A 13,615-nucleotide genomic window follows, 5' to 3' on the forward strand; every position below is an offset into this window, starting at 1 on the left:
TCTTTGTCGGGCGAGTTTATGTCAATTTTCACTACAGAAACGAGCCAAAAGAAGCTTGAATTAACGCACTTACCTTTTTGTAAACTTCTTTGACCGGCAGATCGAGGGACATGATCTTATTACAGACAAGAAGTTCCATGCCATTGTCGTCTTCCAACAGTGCCACGAGCTCACAGTCCGTGCAGATTTTGTTCTTCACGTCACGCATCAGAGGGCCCATGCCCGGTTCTAGTGACGAGTACGGGTTGCCCAACATACGACCCTGTGTATTAATAAATGTAAATCACAACAAGATTTTCTGGTTAAACGAAATAAAATTTTTGCTCCACCAGAACATTACGGTCGATTGGGAAAGCATGTACAGGCTCGTCAAAATTTATTTTCGGAGATAATTTCACAATTACAACAACACAGACTGTCCACAATAGACCACAATTTTGCAATTGGGGATCGCAAACGCTGCGTTTACGTGCGATGTCGCCATTCCAAAACCTTGGGACCCCAACGTCCATCAGTTTACCGAGCCCCGCCCCGCCCCGCCCCACTTCAGCTTCGTGAGCTATGTCGGTAAATCTAATTCTTCTACTGATCTCCTCTTTTCTCATTTTCTAACGCCCGCTGAGTGACTGAGGCCATCTTATGAGGCCCACGTTTCAGATCACTGGCAACACGCATAGTTCAAAGACTTTGATTTTCCGGCACCGAGGGATTTTTACCATACGTTACACCTTTTATATTCTATAATATAAACTGTGTATAAGGTGAGCGGTGAATCTACCAAAAAATATTTTTTCGCAGTTATTTAACAAGGCATTCTAAGATATGGCTAGAAGTGTCGTATCCGTTACCTGCAAAAAGTCCTCCTGTTGTGGATCCTTTTCAAGCGTGAGGAAGAATTCGCCGACGTCATTCTCCTCCGGATAAATTATGGAACAGAGTCGCTCAAAGATAAACACGGGTGTGCGGTAATCGTGCAAAGGATACTTTTGTACTGTCTCGATGCATACTGCCATAAATTCAGCAGTCTCCGTTTCCGTACCTTAATAAAAATACAGTTTTTATGCAAAAATGGTTATTTCATTCAAGTTCAAAGTCAAAGTCAAATATGTCTTAATTCAAAAAGTCACATATATGGCACTTTTGATGCGTGCTTTGATTGGATGATTATAGCAGTGAGATGATGGCGATAACTACATTCGTAAACATAAAACTAAAATTTGTTTTCACCATCTGACATCATCATTTGCAACGATTAAGAAGCAACCTGGTTAGAGCAATTAATCACACCCAAGCTTTTTTATAGTTAATGCAATGTATAAATGTAAACTATAATAGTACTTTTGTATAAGCTGATAGGACTTCTCTATAAGCTAATTTTCTTTAAACATTATCTTCACCTATCCCACCACTGTGGACTGATCTCATCTCTTATAGGATAGGAAGATTGAAAGAGTATTATTTTCAAATTGTTTCTTACCAGTGGTCATTTCTTCAAGTAACTCTAACAGCTTCTCCTGGGTATCGTCGATAAGACGCGTGCGTTGCACAACAAGTCGGCGTAAAGACAAGTATCCGCCTAGCACGGCGCCCACAAGACGCCCCTTGTACGCACGACGAGCGCCTGGTACATCTTCCAAGAACATCGCCAGTAGTTCTGTGAGACGCTTCATTGCGTAGCCTGTGAATAATTTTGCCGTTATAAAATCATTCATATTCATATCATAAACAACTAGCGATAGTCCGCAACTTCGTCGGCGTACGAGTCAACCTTCAAACAGAGCATTTGGCGCAACATTAACTTTACGCATCGCACGCAATAAAAGTTCTGGAAGAAATATTTTTTACCGTTTTTACAGCATTATTCAATGACGATCCTCTCCTATTGGTCATAGTGTAATGCTACATAACCTATAAAAATGTTTCTAATTCGAACCAGTAATTCCTTGAATTAGCGCGTTCAACCAAAGAAAGTTTTTAGCATTATAATATTAGTATCGAAGTATAGATGGAACTGCATTTATCTACTAACCATTCTTACTGTTATAAATGAAAAAAATCTGTATGTGCAAATTATGATCCAAAAGCAAACAATTCGAAATGAGTAACAAGAGAGTTCAAGTATCAGATATATCAGAATAACTTTTTTATTATACCTTGAGCCAAATCCGATGTAAGTGTGGTTTCTTCTAGGTGGTGTAATTGATCAATTTCTTTGGTCATTAGATCGGCTATTTGTTGCAGGACACCACGCAATGCTAGGAATTGTTTCCATGGAGGTTCTTTAACTAAACCTGCAATCAAATAATAGAAAATTCATAACCACACACTGTGAGATATAGAGTGTCCAAGTAAATTTAATATAGCAGGTTTAATAATATTTTAAGCTTAACTTTAAGTTATCAACGGAAAGTGACTGATGAGTGAGTACGTACTTTGATATAATTCGAGGAACTGCTCGCTCGACTCTCCTGCGACTCCAATTTCCGGTAAGAAACTCGTCAGCAGTAGCAAGACCTGTATTAATGTAATTTGATTTAAGAGCAATGCACATTGATTTAGTGTGCCTTTGCGTGGCATGTGCATGTGTCTTTAGTGTAAATGGCAAAACCGAACATATATCACGACCTGCTTATATAGCAGAACACTAAGTTAAATACAAGATTTTGATTGTATACCCCGCTAACACACACACCCGCACAGACAGACAGACAGACACACAGACAGACCGACAGACACACAGCGGATAGACAGAGACAAGCACACGCACACGCACACAAAAGCACAAAAGTGTTTCTAAGTGTCATTGTAACTGTTCCAAATCTAGATTTATTCATTTAATTATTTTATTCAATATAAGCTTGAATTGATTACATCCTATCAATATTCTCCACCAAGTGAAAACAAGCAGTCGTTCAACTTTCATCACTCGTAATATAATAATAAAAGTTAAAACTTTATAGATAACTTTAAACTTACCGCCTTAGTTCTCTCGTAGGTGTTACAAAGATACTTCACCATATGGCAAGCAGTAAATCGAGCCATACGCGAGCTCGGGTCGAAAATAACGGGCCGAAGCCATCCACCCTCGTCTAGCGCCAACGGGCGCATGCCATTCGCCAGAAGCATCTGCAAAAATGGTATTGTGCATAATTCTTATTTGATGTAATGCTACACAGGTGTTACATACAGAATTTTGTTCTGAAAGTTACAAGAAAAACACTGTATCATTCGCAAAATATTTATACATTCGTGAATTATGCGAAAGAGATGGCACGGCACCGGCAACAACCACACCACATATTTTAAATATATTCTTCAATGGCGCGAGTTATTTTTTCGTTGAATTCGTAACTATTAAATTCATTATATCAGTTCATACAATTTTAATGCAAAAATGTAAAGATTACTAGGTTCAATAGTGACCTTATAAAACCTAGTAATCTTTAGTACAAGTAAAAAAACTCTAAAACTTTAAACTTTTGCATAAGGGGTACTTTAGGAGTAGTTTGACAGCTGTAATGTCCCATACTATAACCCTGGAACGAGATTATGACATATTTCCCTACAACCCTGTATAAACCTACCTTTTCTTTCCACTTGCCGACGTACTTGTGCGCGAGATGGAGGTCGCGCGGCGGTAGTGTGGTATCAGCGGGTGGTATCACAGTCGTGGACACCAGTTTCCTCCACTGCTTGTGCGGCACTTTGCCCGCGAGCCAGTCAGATAAGTCTACCACTATGTTAGCAGTAGTAGTCGTAAGCTGGATTCTTGGCGCGGCTTGTGTTTTTGCTTGGGTTTCCTTCTAAAAAAATAAAAAAATAAAGTCATCAATCAATATCCTACGCCTCACAGGCCTCCTCTCGCATCCATAATAAATTTATAAATGCGAAAGTGTGTCAGTTAGTTTTTTTTTGTTACATATGTCCGTTGAACCCATCTTGATTAAATTTGGCACACATGAAGAATGAATGCATCTTGGATAAATTTAACCCGGAAAAGTTGCTGGTAAAAATTACCGGGTGATTTAAATATAAAGCATTTGTAACCTATGCATGACCACTATTTCGATACAAAATTATAAATTATGATTAGAAATTGATTGTATTCTGGAAACGCCATGGGCCAGGTACATTTACGAATTTTAGGTTAAGTTAGTGTAGCGCGCTTTTACATATAATAAGATAGTTATAAGGACGGTGAAGCTTTGCTTGCGCGCCGGTACTCTCAATGAGTATACAAAGTTGAAAAACTATCGGATGTTTTTAATATTAATAATTTAGAAATTTACTTTATATAGTAACAAGATTGTACATACAACAAGTACAAGTAAGTGTACATCACAAGATCAGGAATAAAAAATAAAAGCTTAACCTTAGAAGCCCGCAATAAACGTAGCCCTGTATTAAGGCATACCTTAGCATCCGTGGCCTGTTCTTCATTAGATGGCGCGGGGATCGCAACGGGCACAGTGATAGCGGGGGTGACCGGCCCTAACATATCCTGCATGTAGCGTAAGCATGGCAATGCAACTTGTTGAAGTGCGAACTGGTGGGCTAGAACACAGACAATTCAATATAGCTACATAGAAGTCTTAATAAATACTGTTTTCATAAAAGCCGGTCAATACTTACAATTTGGTGAAGAGGTATTTATGCCTGGTATCCCGGCTAAAACTTCAGGTTTTAGAATGTCATTAGCTGCCGGTGGTATCCCCACCATTTCCGACAGTTGAGGACAGCACCTATGCAAAAGAAGAATTTGTTCGTTTAAGGCCAATATTTTATATACGACTTACCCTTTAGAACATAGTATAGTCTATTACTAGACTCATCTATTATTTATTTATTTGACACACCAACACTGCTATTAGACACTTAATTAATAACATTGTATACTTACCACACCCATAGCTTCACAGTACAGCGCAATCGAATTTCCCAACATTCAATAGAATCTTGTACTTGGACCAGCGCACCCAGTAATAGTACAAGAGGTCGCACCTGAAATTTTAACACATATTATAATTTTCAACTAGTTGCGGAGATGAAGTGGCAATGGGCAAGGCAAAAAGCTCGGAGAATCCATGGACGTTAGGGTCTCAAGGTGCTGGAATGGCAACCTCACATCGGTAAACGCACTACGAGTCACACATCACATCGTTAGTAGACCCACTACGAGTTGGGACTGATAACATCAAACGAGTCGCAGGGAGCCGGACCCTAGCGGTACAAGACTGTGGTATTTGGAACTTCCGATAAAAGAGTAATGTCTAGAACTGGACGTCCACTGGTTGACATGATGATGATGATGATACTTGTAATTTTCGTCATTAGTATGTCATCCAGAAACTTATGTGAAACTTTGATCTTAGGCGTTCAAACTTTATTTAATGTCATTTACAAGGTGCTCTCAGTTGAATTAAGACAAAATACTGAATAACTATTACGACGCTATGCCACGTTCATTTGTAAAGCCATAAAACAATATGCTTGTTAAAAAGGTAAAATATAATATAATACATAATTTATTTTATAGGGGTTTTAAATGCATCATATTATTAATTATTTACTCATTGCAGTTTTATTTAATTATTTGAAAGACAATTTGAACAAGTTTAACTTACAGAATTATTATGGTCCTGCGATGCTGCGTGACCCATAAGCGAAAGAGTTATTCTCTGTGACAGTAGGTTGCATAAATGTTCAGTCTCTGGTAGGTTGTCACGAGTAACCAAGCAGATTAGAGAGCGGACCTCGTCTTGACTCTAAAAAAAAAATAGTATTACAGTATTATAAATACTAATGATAAATTTATTGCAGAAAGAAGACGGCAGAACTTGCTCCTTTCTGATTTTACCAAAATTTTGGTCTAGAAATAAATATGACAATACACACATCGACATATAGACTCAAAGTAAGCGTACCTTGTGTTATGGGTACTAAGATGGGTAGGCTAATGAATATTTTTATGAATAATATTCATAAATATTTCATTACGTTTATATTACACCCAGACACTGAAAAAACATTCAAGTTTTAACAATCATTTTCCAGTACAAATAATGATATATTTGTTGAAATGTTCTTGACATGCGTATTGCGGGATCGGAGTGTCACAAATGCTTTTTTATTTGTCGATCAGAATAAACCACCCCTACTTTTCTCGCGATAGTCGTATGCGAGGCGACAAAGAAAACATTACAGAGACGGGCAACAGCGTCCTCTGTACTTACATGCGCCAACCCGTCTTCCCAGCGTGGTGATTATGGATAAACCCTCACGTTTGGAGAAGACTTTAGTCCATCAGTGGACTGTTAATGACAGCTATTAATGATAACAGGTCACACAAGAAAAAAATTAAATTAATAATTACACGTAATCTGTTGGAAGCGGTGATAATAGTGGGTAGGACTTCACTTTCGTATTGGAATCCCAGCACGCACCTCTAACTTTTCTAAGTTATGTGCGTTTTAAGCAATCAAAATATCACTTGCTTCAATGGTGAAAGAAAACATTGTAAGGAAACGAGCATGCCTGAGTTCTCCATAGTGCTCTCAAAGGCATGTGGAGTTCACGAGTCCGGACTGGGCCAGCGTGGTTAACCACGGCGCTAACCCATGATCATTGTGGGAGGAGAGCCGTGCCCTGTCAATTGGAAATACATGGAAAATCATATAATAATGTACCTGTGGTGTGCCGCGATGTAGGTTATGATGCACGAGCTCGTGCACGAGACCGAACCGGCAGAGGCGCGCGCGATGCTCGCGTTGCGACGCCAGAGCCCGCAGTAGCGTAAGGCATTGCTCCGCACATGCCAACGAGCATCCGTAGCAAGGTCCGCCACTATCTGCAGACAATCATATAAGTACATTAATCAAATGCGAAACTTTATTTACTTAAAAAGATCTCATCATCGTCATTATCAACCCATTACCGGGTCACTACGGGGCACGGGTCTTCTCTCAGAAGACCCGTCCACCACGCTGGCCGAAAGCGAATTGGTAATCTTTAAAAACGCCTTTAAGAGCATTAATGGCGAACTCTCAGGCATGCAGGTATGCCTACAATGTCTTCCTTCGCCGTTTGAAAGGTACGTTATAAATAACACGCGTAATGTTACAGGAACTCGAACTCAGACCCTCCTTCAAAGGAATAAGTGTTAACCTTATATAGGGCTTCTTGTCTGGTAAAAATATTACACTATATTCATAATAATAAGAAACTTTTTCCTGAAACACTTAAGAAATGAAAAATGAAAACTTTCAGAGAAGACTTAATTGTATACCTATTTAATCAAATTAACTAGAATTTCTAGTGTCTAGCGAAGTAGCCCATAAAGTAGTCGTATTATCTCATCCGCACAGTCGTATATTATGCGTATAGATAGCACGACATCTGCTTCCTCTGGGAGTTGCAAAATAAGGTCATAATTTAATTTATTCTAGGCCATAAAAATTGTACATTTAAAACCTGTGGTTTAATGAATAAAAGACTCAATATATGGTTGGTTTAGTCTTATTTTTGAACCAAGTCATGATGAAAGGTAACCTAGGAGCATAGTACCTTTAGTAACGTCACCATCGTAATTCTGTAGAAGACCGGCATACACAGGTAAAGTGTCTTCTTTATGTTGTTCACTCTGAGACCTGTCGTAGGCCACTAATTCTTTCCTGCAAAAAAAACAAAGTGTTAAACTTCCACTTGCAACGAAAAATGCACTTTTAATACTGAATTTAGGTATATAATTTAACTTTAAAGACATACTATACAAGCCTATACTATTTACCTGCAAGCCAATACTTTCTGTATGATCTTAGATAGATCCTCGAAATGCCCTTTGCTCTCGACGCAGTATTTATGCGCGAGAGTCTGTATGACACGGTTTATGTGTGCACCACCGAACGCGCCGCTTCCTCCATTACTATTTTCGTCCGGACGGCCTTCGATTCTGTGTTCAGTGATCTTGTGCACTAATGACTGTAAATAAAATATTTCAATTCAATTCCACTATTGGCTAGAAGTAGCCTTATTTCGCGGAATACAATGAACATATAGTTTAATCCCACTGATATTACGTATGCGAAAATTCTAAGGATTAAGTTATTTTGTATGGGAGTAACAAACATCCAGACATGTTTGGTACTCTTTCACACAGAACTTTTTCCTTATTGAGTTGCACATACATTTAAAACCTTTGTTTAAATTAAATGCATCTTTTCGCAATGAAATACCATTTGTGACAGACCAAATCCAAAACAGTCGCTAAAGGAAAGAGAAAACGACTTTATTTAATAATACAACTTTGTGATTTTGTACATCACAAAACATAGATAAGCTAGCTTAAATCCGTAACGATCAACAGGAAAGTTTTTTAAAAATTTGATTTTGACTTTCACGATAACATCAGGATTCTAACTTACAAGGGTACCAGATAGAACATACCTCAAGCACAGGTTTGTTCATAGACAACTGCCGGTAGACTCGATCAGCTTTATCGAGCAGCGTTCCTATGGTCTGCACCATCTTCTTCCGTTCTTCATCGTTCTCAATTGTATCGACCGCACAGCAAGGCCGAGCTAACAAGGTGTAGTCAAACTTGGCGTACTTGCAGAAACCGCACGCGTGGCATAGGAAAGGATCTTTTTCATCGTAGTTTATAGCCCTGAGTAATGAAAATTTATTATTTATCATGAGGTATCATCATCACCACCATCAGTACAAAAGACATACGTCCACTGCTGGACGTATGGCTTTTGTAAGAACTTCCACAATCCACGGTTTTGTGACTGTGTGTATTTCCTGGCACTAAACATGGCAGACCGATTGGCCCCAAGGAGCTGGAGTGGCGACTCCGCATTGGAAAACGCATTTGTATACCCAGTTGCGGTACTACCATAGAAGCCGAAAAGCCGGGCTTGCGTTACAATAACCTCTTACTCAACTACTTTCTTTCTACATTTCGAAATTAAATTCATAAAATAATTCATACTTGATAGCAATGAGGAAGCGAACACAATGTTATAACTGTGAACACAATGTTATAATGAATGGACAAAGAGTATTGTATAGCACTACGTTACTCTGGCAGGTAGACTCTGTGGCATTGATTTAATATGTTACTATCGTCTCTGTGGTATCAACCAGCCGATCGCGATAGAATGCCATTAATAAGTGCCGCGCCGAAATAACTCGATCGTATAATTTTGTGTGGACGTAAAAAACAAGATTGCGAGTTGAAGTTCGTGCAGGTGACTAGCGAGGGAGTATAAATAACTACACACTTGATATGATTTGCTTTATAACTGGTTTATTATTATTGTCTGTTTGGGTTTAAAAGTGCATTTCACTGGTTTGTTTTCTTATAAATTCAAGTAAATTTCATTACATAAGAGCTCCAATGGTGTGAAAATGCCAGACTTGTGAATTTCTCAGGCTAGTTAAAACCATAAAAGACAAATTTAATGTATACATAACTCGTTGGGTTGTAGGATGCTTCCTTTCTAATAAATTGCACTGTTGGTATAGCATATTATTTTCTAATGAAAACAATGACTAAAACGCGCCTGGTTAGTATGGTTCAACAGCTTATTCAGAAACACAATTGAGGTTCTGTTATTGTTTTTTTTTAATTTAGGCAAACAGCGCGTAGATACTTCCTTGTCCTACCAATTATCAATCGAAATTTCACATCGACACTCATCATGCATAAACATCTTTGAAAGATTTGAATACTCAGATAAACCATGGATTAAGTTTAATTTTCAAATCATTCATACACAGATTGCATTTACTCTAAATATAAGGCAAGGATATTTTGTAAACGTGCGACAGAGATAAACATGTCAAACTTACCGGCACTTGTGGCATTGGAACACGTTTTCACCACAGTTGGCGCAAACACCGGGATTCGCCAGTACTGACTGAGAGCAACGCGGACATTGCAAAGATTCACCTAAGAATTGAGAAATAATAATGATATTGATATAGTATATAGGTAATAATAAGAAAAACTGGCAGTTTTTTTAATTGTTTTTTTTAAGTCCAGGTAAGCCATTAAATAAATAAATAAATATATTACGACAACGCACACATCGCCATCCAGTCCCAAAGTAAGCGTAGCTTGTGTTATAGGTACTGAGATAACTGATGAATATTTTTATGAATATACATAAATACTTAGAACGTACATATAAACACCCAGACGCTGAAAAACATTCATGCTCATCACACAAACATTTTCCAGTTGAGGGAATCGAACCCACTGCCTTGGATACAGAAAGCAGGGTCGCTGCAAACTTCGCTAATCGGCCGGCCATTGCAATCTATTACGAGTGTTCTAATAAAATAAAATTAAAAACAGGTCTTAATTACGCTTACTTTGTTCTTTGCGCTGAGTTTTTTTCAGTATGGGTATAATTGACGGCCAAGTATATGGTCCGCCACACAAAATGATGGTAAGAGTAAAACCCTCGCCACAATTTGAGAGTTTAATACGCCAGCGAAACTTTTACCTGTAGCTTGTTGATTTTCGTAGAATTCAGCATATTCCATCATGAGGTTACAGGCGACTATCGGTAATGGGAACTCGACTCGTACTTCCGATTGCCCAGATTGTAGCTGGACACGTTTGGCTTTGTGCCACATTCCTGTTAATCATAACATATAGTATAAAATTCTAAGCTGTGAATACCAAAGAAACAATACACTAACAATCTACTTCTCGTTAGAATCTGCTTTCCCAACCGGTGGTAGAGTCACTACAAACATACACACTTGACGTTTCAAAAGTGCTATAAAGTAGGCCTACTTGAAATAAAAAAAAAATAATTTTGAATTTTTGAATAGCAACATAATCGCAGCTTTTTCTCAGTTATCAAAATCGAATTTATTTGGTAATAGTTTCAATTAAACACAGCATTTTTTTTATACATCTGAAAGTTCTCAGTTTACTTTGATAACTTAATTTTTCCACTACTTTATTTTTTTCATTAGAATTTGTGTAAATCACCTCTATTTGGAAAATATATGAACCATTTTATACTTTTTTTTTACACCACAATAAATTATTAAGAACATCAACAGGTACAGCAGAAAATTAAAGAAGTAGGATAAAATATGCAGGCTTTTCGCTTAGTAGCGATCTCGGTCAGGCAACCGTAAATTCACAAATTGTTGTTTATTGTACGACGGTATCTTGGGTATTCTGATTTTTACGACGGTATCTTGGGTACACCGATCCACTATGAGAGATTTTGTAATGTTAAAAACTCACCAGGCTTGTTCTTCAGCTCTTGCACTGCTTGTACGGTTCTGTTGTTGTAGTAGAAGTTAATGGTGCGCACCATCTTGCTACGCTTGATGTCTCCAATGCGTAGGTTGATGCGACTGATCATGTGGCTGTTGACCAACTTGACGATTTGTGTCGTCGTCGTGAACTTCGAGTCGATCTGCGGCAGTTATATGCGATTAGCTCTTATGTGGTTGGGCCAAGGTCATGAGTGGCTTTGAAGACGGATGATATTTAAAAAAATATTTATTTGGTCTACATCTAGCAGTCACGATTCTTTATAACGCATAATCCGAAATAAGGCGATCCGTAGAGCTATTGACACAGCTCAACGAGTTAAAGATGAAGTAGCAACTGGCGGGGCATATTGTTCGAAAAAGAGATGAAAGTAAAAGTCCTGATGTTCTAGAATGAAAGACTCGTTGCCTATTATAATGTAAATAAATCTTTAAACCCAACTAAATTGACAAGCCTAAAAATATGTGTTTTTATACATGAAGGTGAAAAGGACCGCACTAATTCTAGACCTGCTAATTTAGTTTAGCTTAAAGAGTTGTGTATCATATCATTCCATAACGGCAACAGCCCTTTAAAAAAAATATAATATCTTTAAAGAAAACCTAATACAGATGCATTCCTTTAAAGCGCATCATCTGAATAGTTAGGGTTCCACAAAGCAAAATGTGACCTTGTTTTTATTATAAGACACGTTAACTGTGCACGTCTATTGTTCTTATCAAAAAACAAAACATTTTGTGGTTAACTAACACGCTGTTTACGCATACCGCACTAGAAGTGCTCGTGTTAATTGCGTCAAAGAACGTACGTCATCGAGTAGAAGACCTAATATATAAGCCCAACGGGAATACTTTAAGACTCATGCGACAAGAACCTTAAAATACCAATGCGCAATAACTAACAAAATCTTACTGCAGCAAATTTATCTAGATATCATACAATCTAATAGAACAAATAATAAGTACTCTTAGTACAACATAAAAGCAGTGTCTACCACATATTGTTAATACATCCAATACATTACAATGCCAACCATTTTTTTTGTTGTTTGAATTTTAATTTCTGTGATGTTTCGATGATAATGACCAACTCAGACAAACGTATAAACTGCGAGTCAATAAATTAGAAGTTTTGTTATCCAACTAAAACATAAATTGGACTCTCCTACTAATATTATCAAAGTTCAGAGTCGACAAACCTTTATAGTAGGCAGTTTGATAGACGTCATAGGAACCTCGGGGTTGTTGCAAACAAGGCACGGCTCGGATTCCAGATAGTGACCATCCAGTTCGACATACGCGCCGAGTGCAGCGTACAACGCGGCATTGCCATGAGAAGAAAGCAGTTTGTTCTGATTACGCAGAAGTTCTACTGCGTTGCCGATGTAGTTCTAGAGAAACAGATAACTTGTGAGCTGGTTTTATTATTTTATTTATTGCCACTGATTTTTGTTCAACATTATTCAACTGAATTCTCCTCTCAGGAGGAGAAGGATTTAGGTCGTAGTCCACCACGCTGGTGCGGTTAGGTAGATTTCACATTGAGATTTTGAAGAACTCTGAGCCATTTATTTATTTATTAAGAGCATACACACAAAAACATGGACTGATGTGCACGTCAATTACAAGTGCACATAGCATTAACAAAGCGGCGTAAATGTTTCCTCGCAATATTTTCCTCCACCGTTAAAGCAAGTGATATTAGATTAAATTAATTACATTCAAGGTAATTAAGAAAGAGAATAAAAAAAATAATCTTAAGGTTAAATTTAGGCATGTCCTTTCTTTGTTTACACAATCTATAGATAAAACTTTTTAGGTTTTAATAAAGACCAAAAATATACTTTAATAAAAATTTTAATTTTTTACTCACCTCTGTATCAATGTTAGGTGTCTTAAGCGTGAAGTAGCCGAGTAAGTCTACAAATTGTGCGACCTTGCGTCCATACTGCGGCAATGTAGGCCATAAGCCCCACAAAAGTGAAACCAGCTCTGCTTGCTCTGTTTGCGAACAATTGCTAGAAACAAACAAAAACGTATTAGTTAAAGCCAGATTCGTGTGATGCGTCGATAAAGTCGCTAAATGTATAAAAAATTCTGGTTCTTACTTGTAAATTGCAAGTAGCAACGCGTGTGCTTGCCATCGAACTGCCGTGGAATTTGTCTCAAGAAGGAACGCTTTTACGAACAAATTTAATTCCTCTTGGGACACCTAAAAATTAAAATATATTAGTGAGGTAATCCTGCAGACCTATGGTCTAAATTTAAGATAATAATTACTATAGATTAATTAATTATTTAAGATAGTAAA

The 13,615-nt window shown here is 37.7% G+C and overlaps 1 protein-coding gene across 10 annotated transcripts in view; it reads right to left on the reverse strand.

Annotated features, from left to right (window-relative positions):
* Positions 1 to 13,615, reverse strand: part of LOC120637556 (E3 ubiquitin-protein ligase UBR4) — a 78,576-nt gene that overhangs the window by 9,439 nt on the left and 55,522 nt on the right. For 8 of the 10 annotated variants that reach the window (XM_039909392.1, XM_039909386.1, XM_039909390.1 and 5 more), the window contains exons 63-83: positions 13,413 to 13,516; positions 13,178 to 13,322; positions 12,504 to 12,695; positions 11,273 to 11,447; positions 10,512 to 10,646; positions 9,853 to 9,952; positions 8,443 to 8,662; positions 7,787 to 7,977; positions 7,564 to 7,670; positions 6,687 to 6,847; positions 5,625 to 5,765; positions 4,901 to 5,001; positions 4,633 to 4,742; positions 4,415 to 4,554; positions 3,585 to 3,803; positions 2,977 to 3,126; positions 2,433 to 2,514; positions 2,154 to 2,291; positions 1,478 to 1,678; positions 849 to 1,039; positions 74 to 262 (exon numbers count right to left, since the gene is read on the reverse strand). In XM_039909392.1, the coding sequence (XP_039765326.1) occupies positions 74 to 262; positions 849 to 1,039; positions 1,478 to 1,678; positions 2,154 to 2,291; positions 2,433 to 2,514; positions 2,977 to 3,126; positions 3,585 to 3,803; positions 4,415 to 4,554; positions 4,633 to 4,742; positions 4,901 to 5,001; positions 5,625 to 5,765; positions 6,687 to 6,847; positions 7,564 to 7,670; positions 7,787 to 7,977; positions 8,443 to 8,662; positions 9,853 to 9,952; positions 10,512 to 10,646; positions 11,273 to 11,447; positions 12,504 to 12,695; positions 13,178 to 13,322; positions 13,413 to 13,516 (3,192 nt within the window). The remainder of the gene's footprint in view (positions 1 to 73; positions 263 to 848; positions 1,040 to 1,477; positions 1,679 to 2,153; positions 2,292 to 2,432; positions 2,515 to 2,976; positions 3,127 to 3,584; positions 3,804 to 4,414; positions 4,555 to 4,632; positions 4,743 to 4,900; positions 5,002 to 5,624; positions 5,766 to 6,686; positions 6,848 to 7,563; positions 7,671 to 7,786; positions 7,978 to 8,442; positions 8,663 to 9,852; positions 9,953 to 10,511; positions 10,647 to 11,272; positions 11,448 to 12,503; positions 12,696 to 13,177; positions 13,323 to 13,412; positions 13,517 to 13,615) is intronic. The other 2 variants (XM_039909393.1, XM_039909389.1) reach the window with 1 other exon arrangement.

This window comes from Pararge aegeria, chromosome 4, assembly GCF_905163445.1.
Source record: "Pararge aegeria chromosome 4, ilParAegt1.1, whole genome shotgun sequence".
Taxonomy (NCBI): domain Eukaryota; kingdom Metazoa; phylum Arthropoda; class Insecta; order Lepidoptera; family Nymphalidae; genus Pararge; species Pararge aegeria.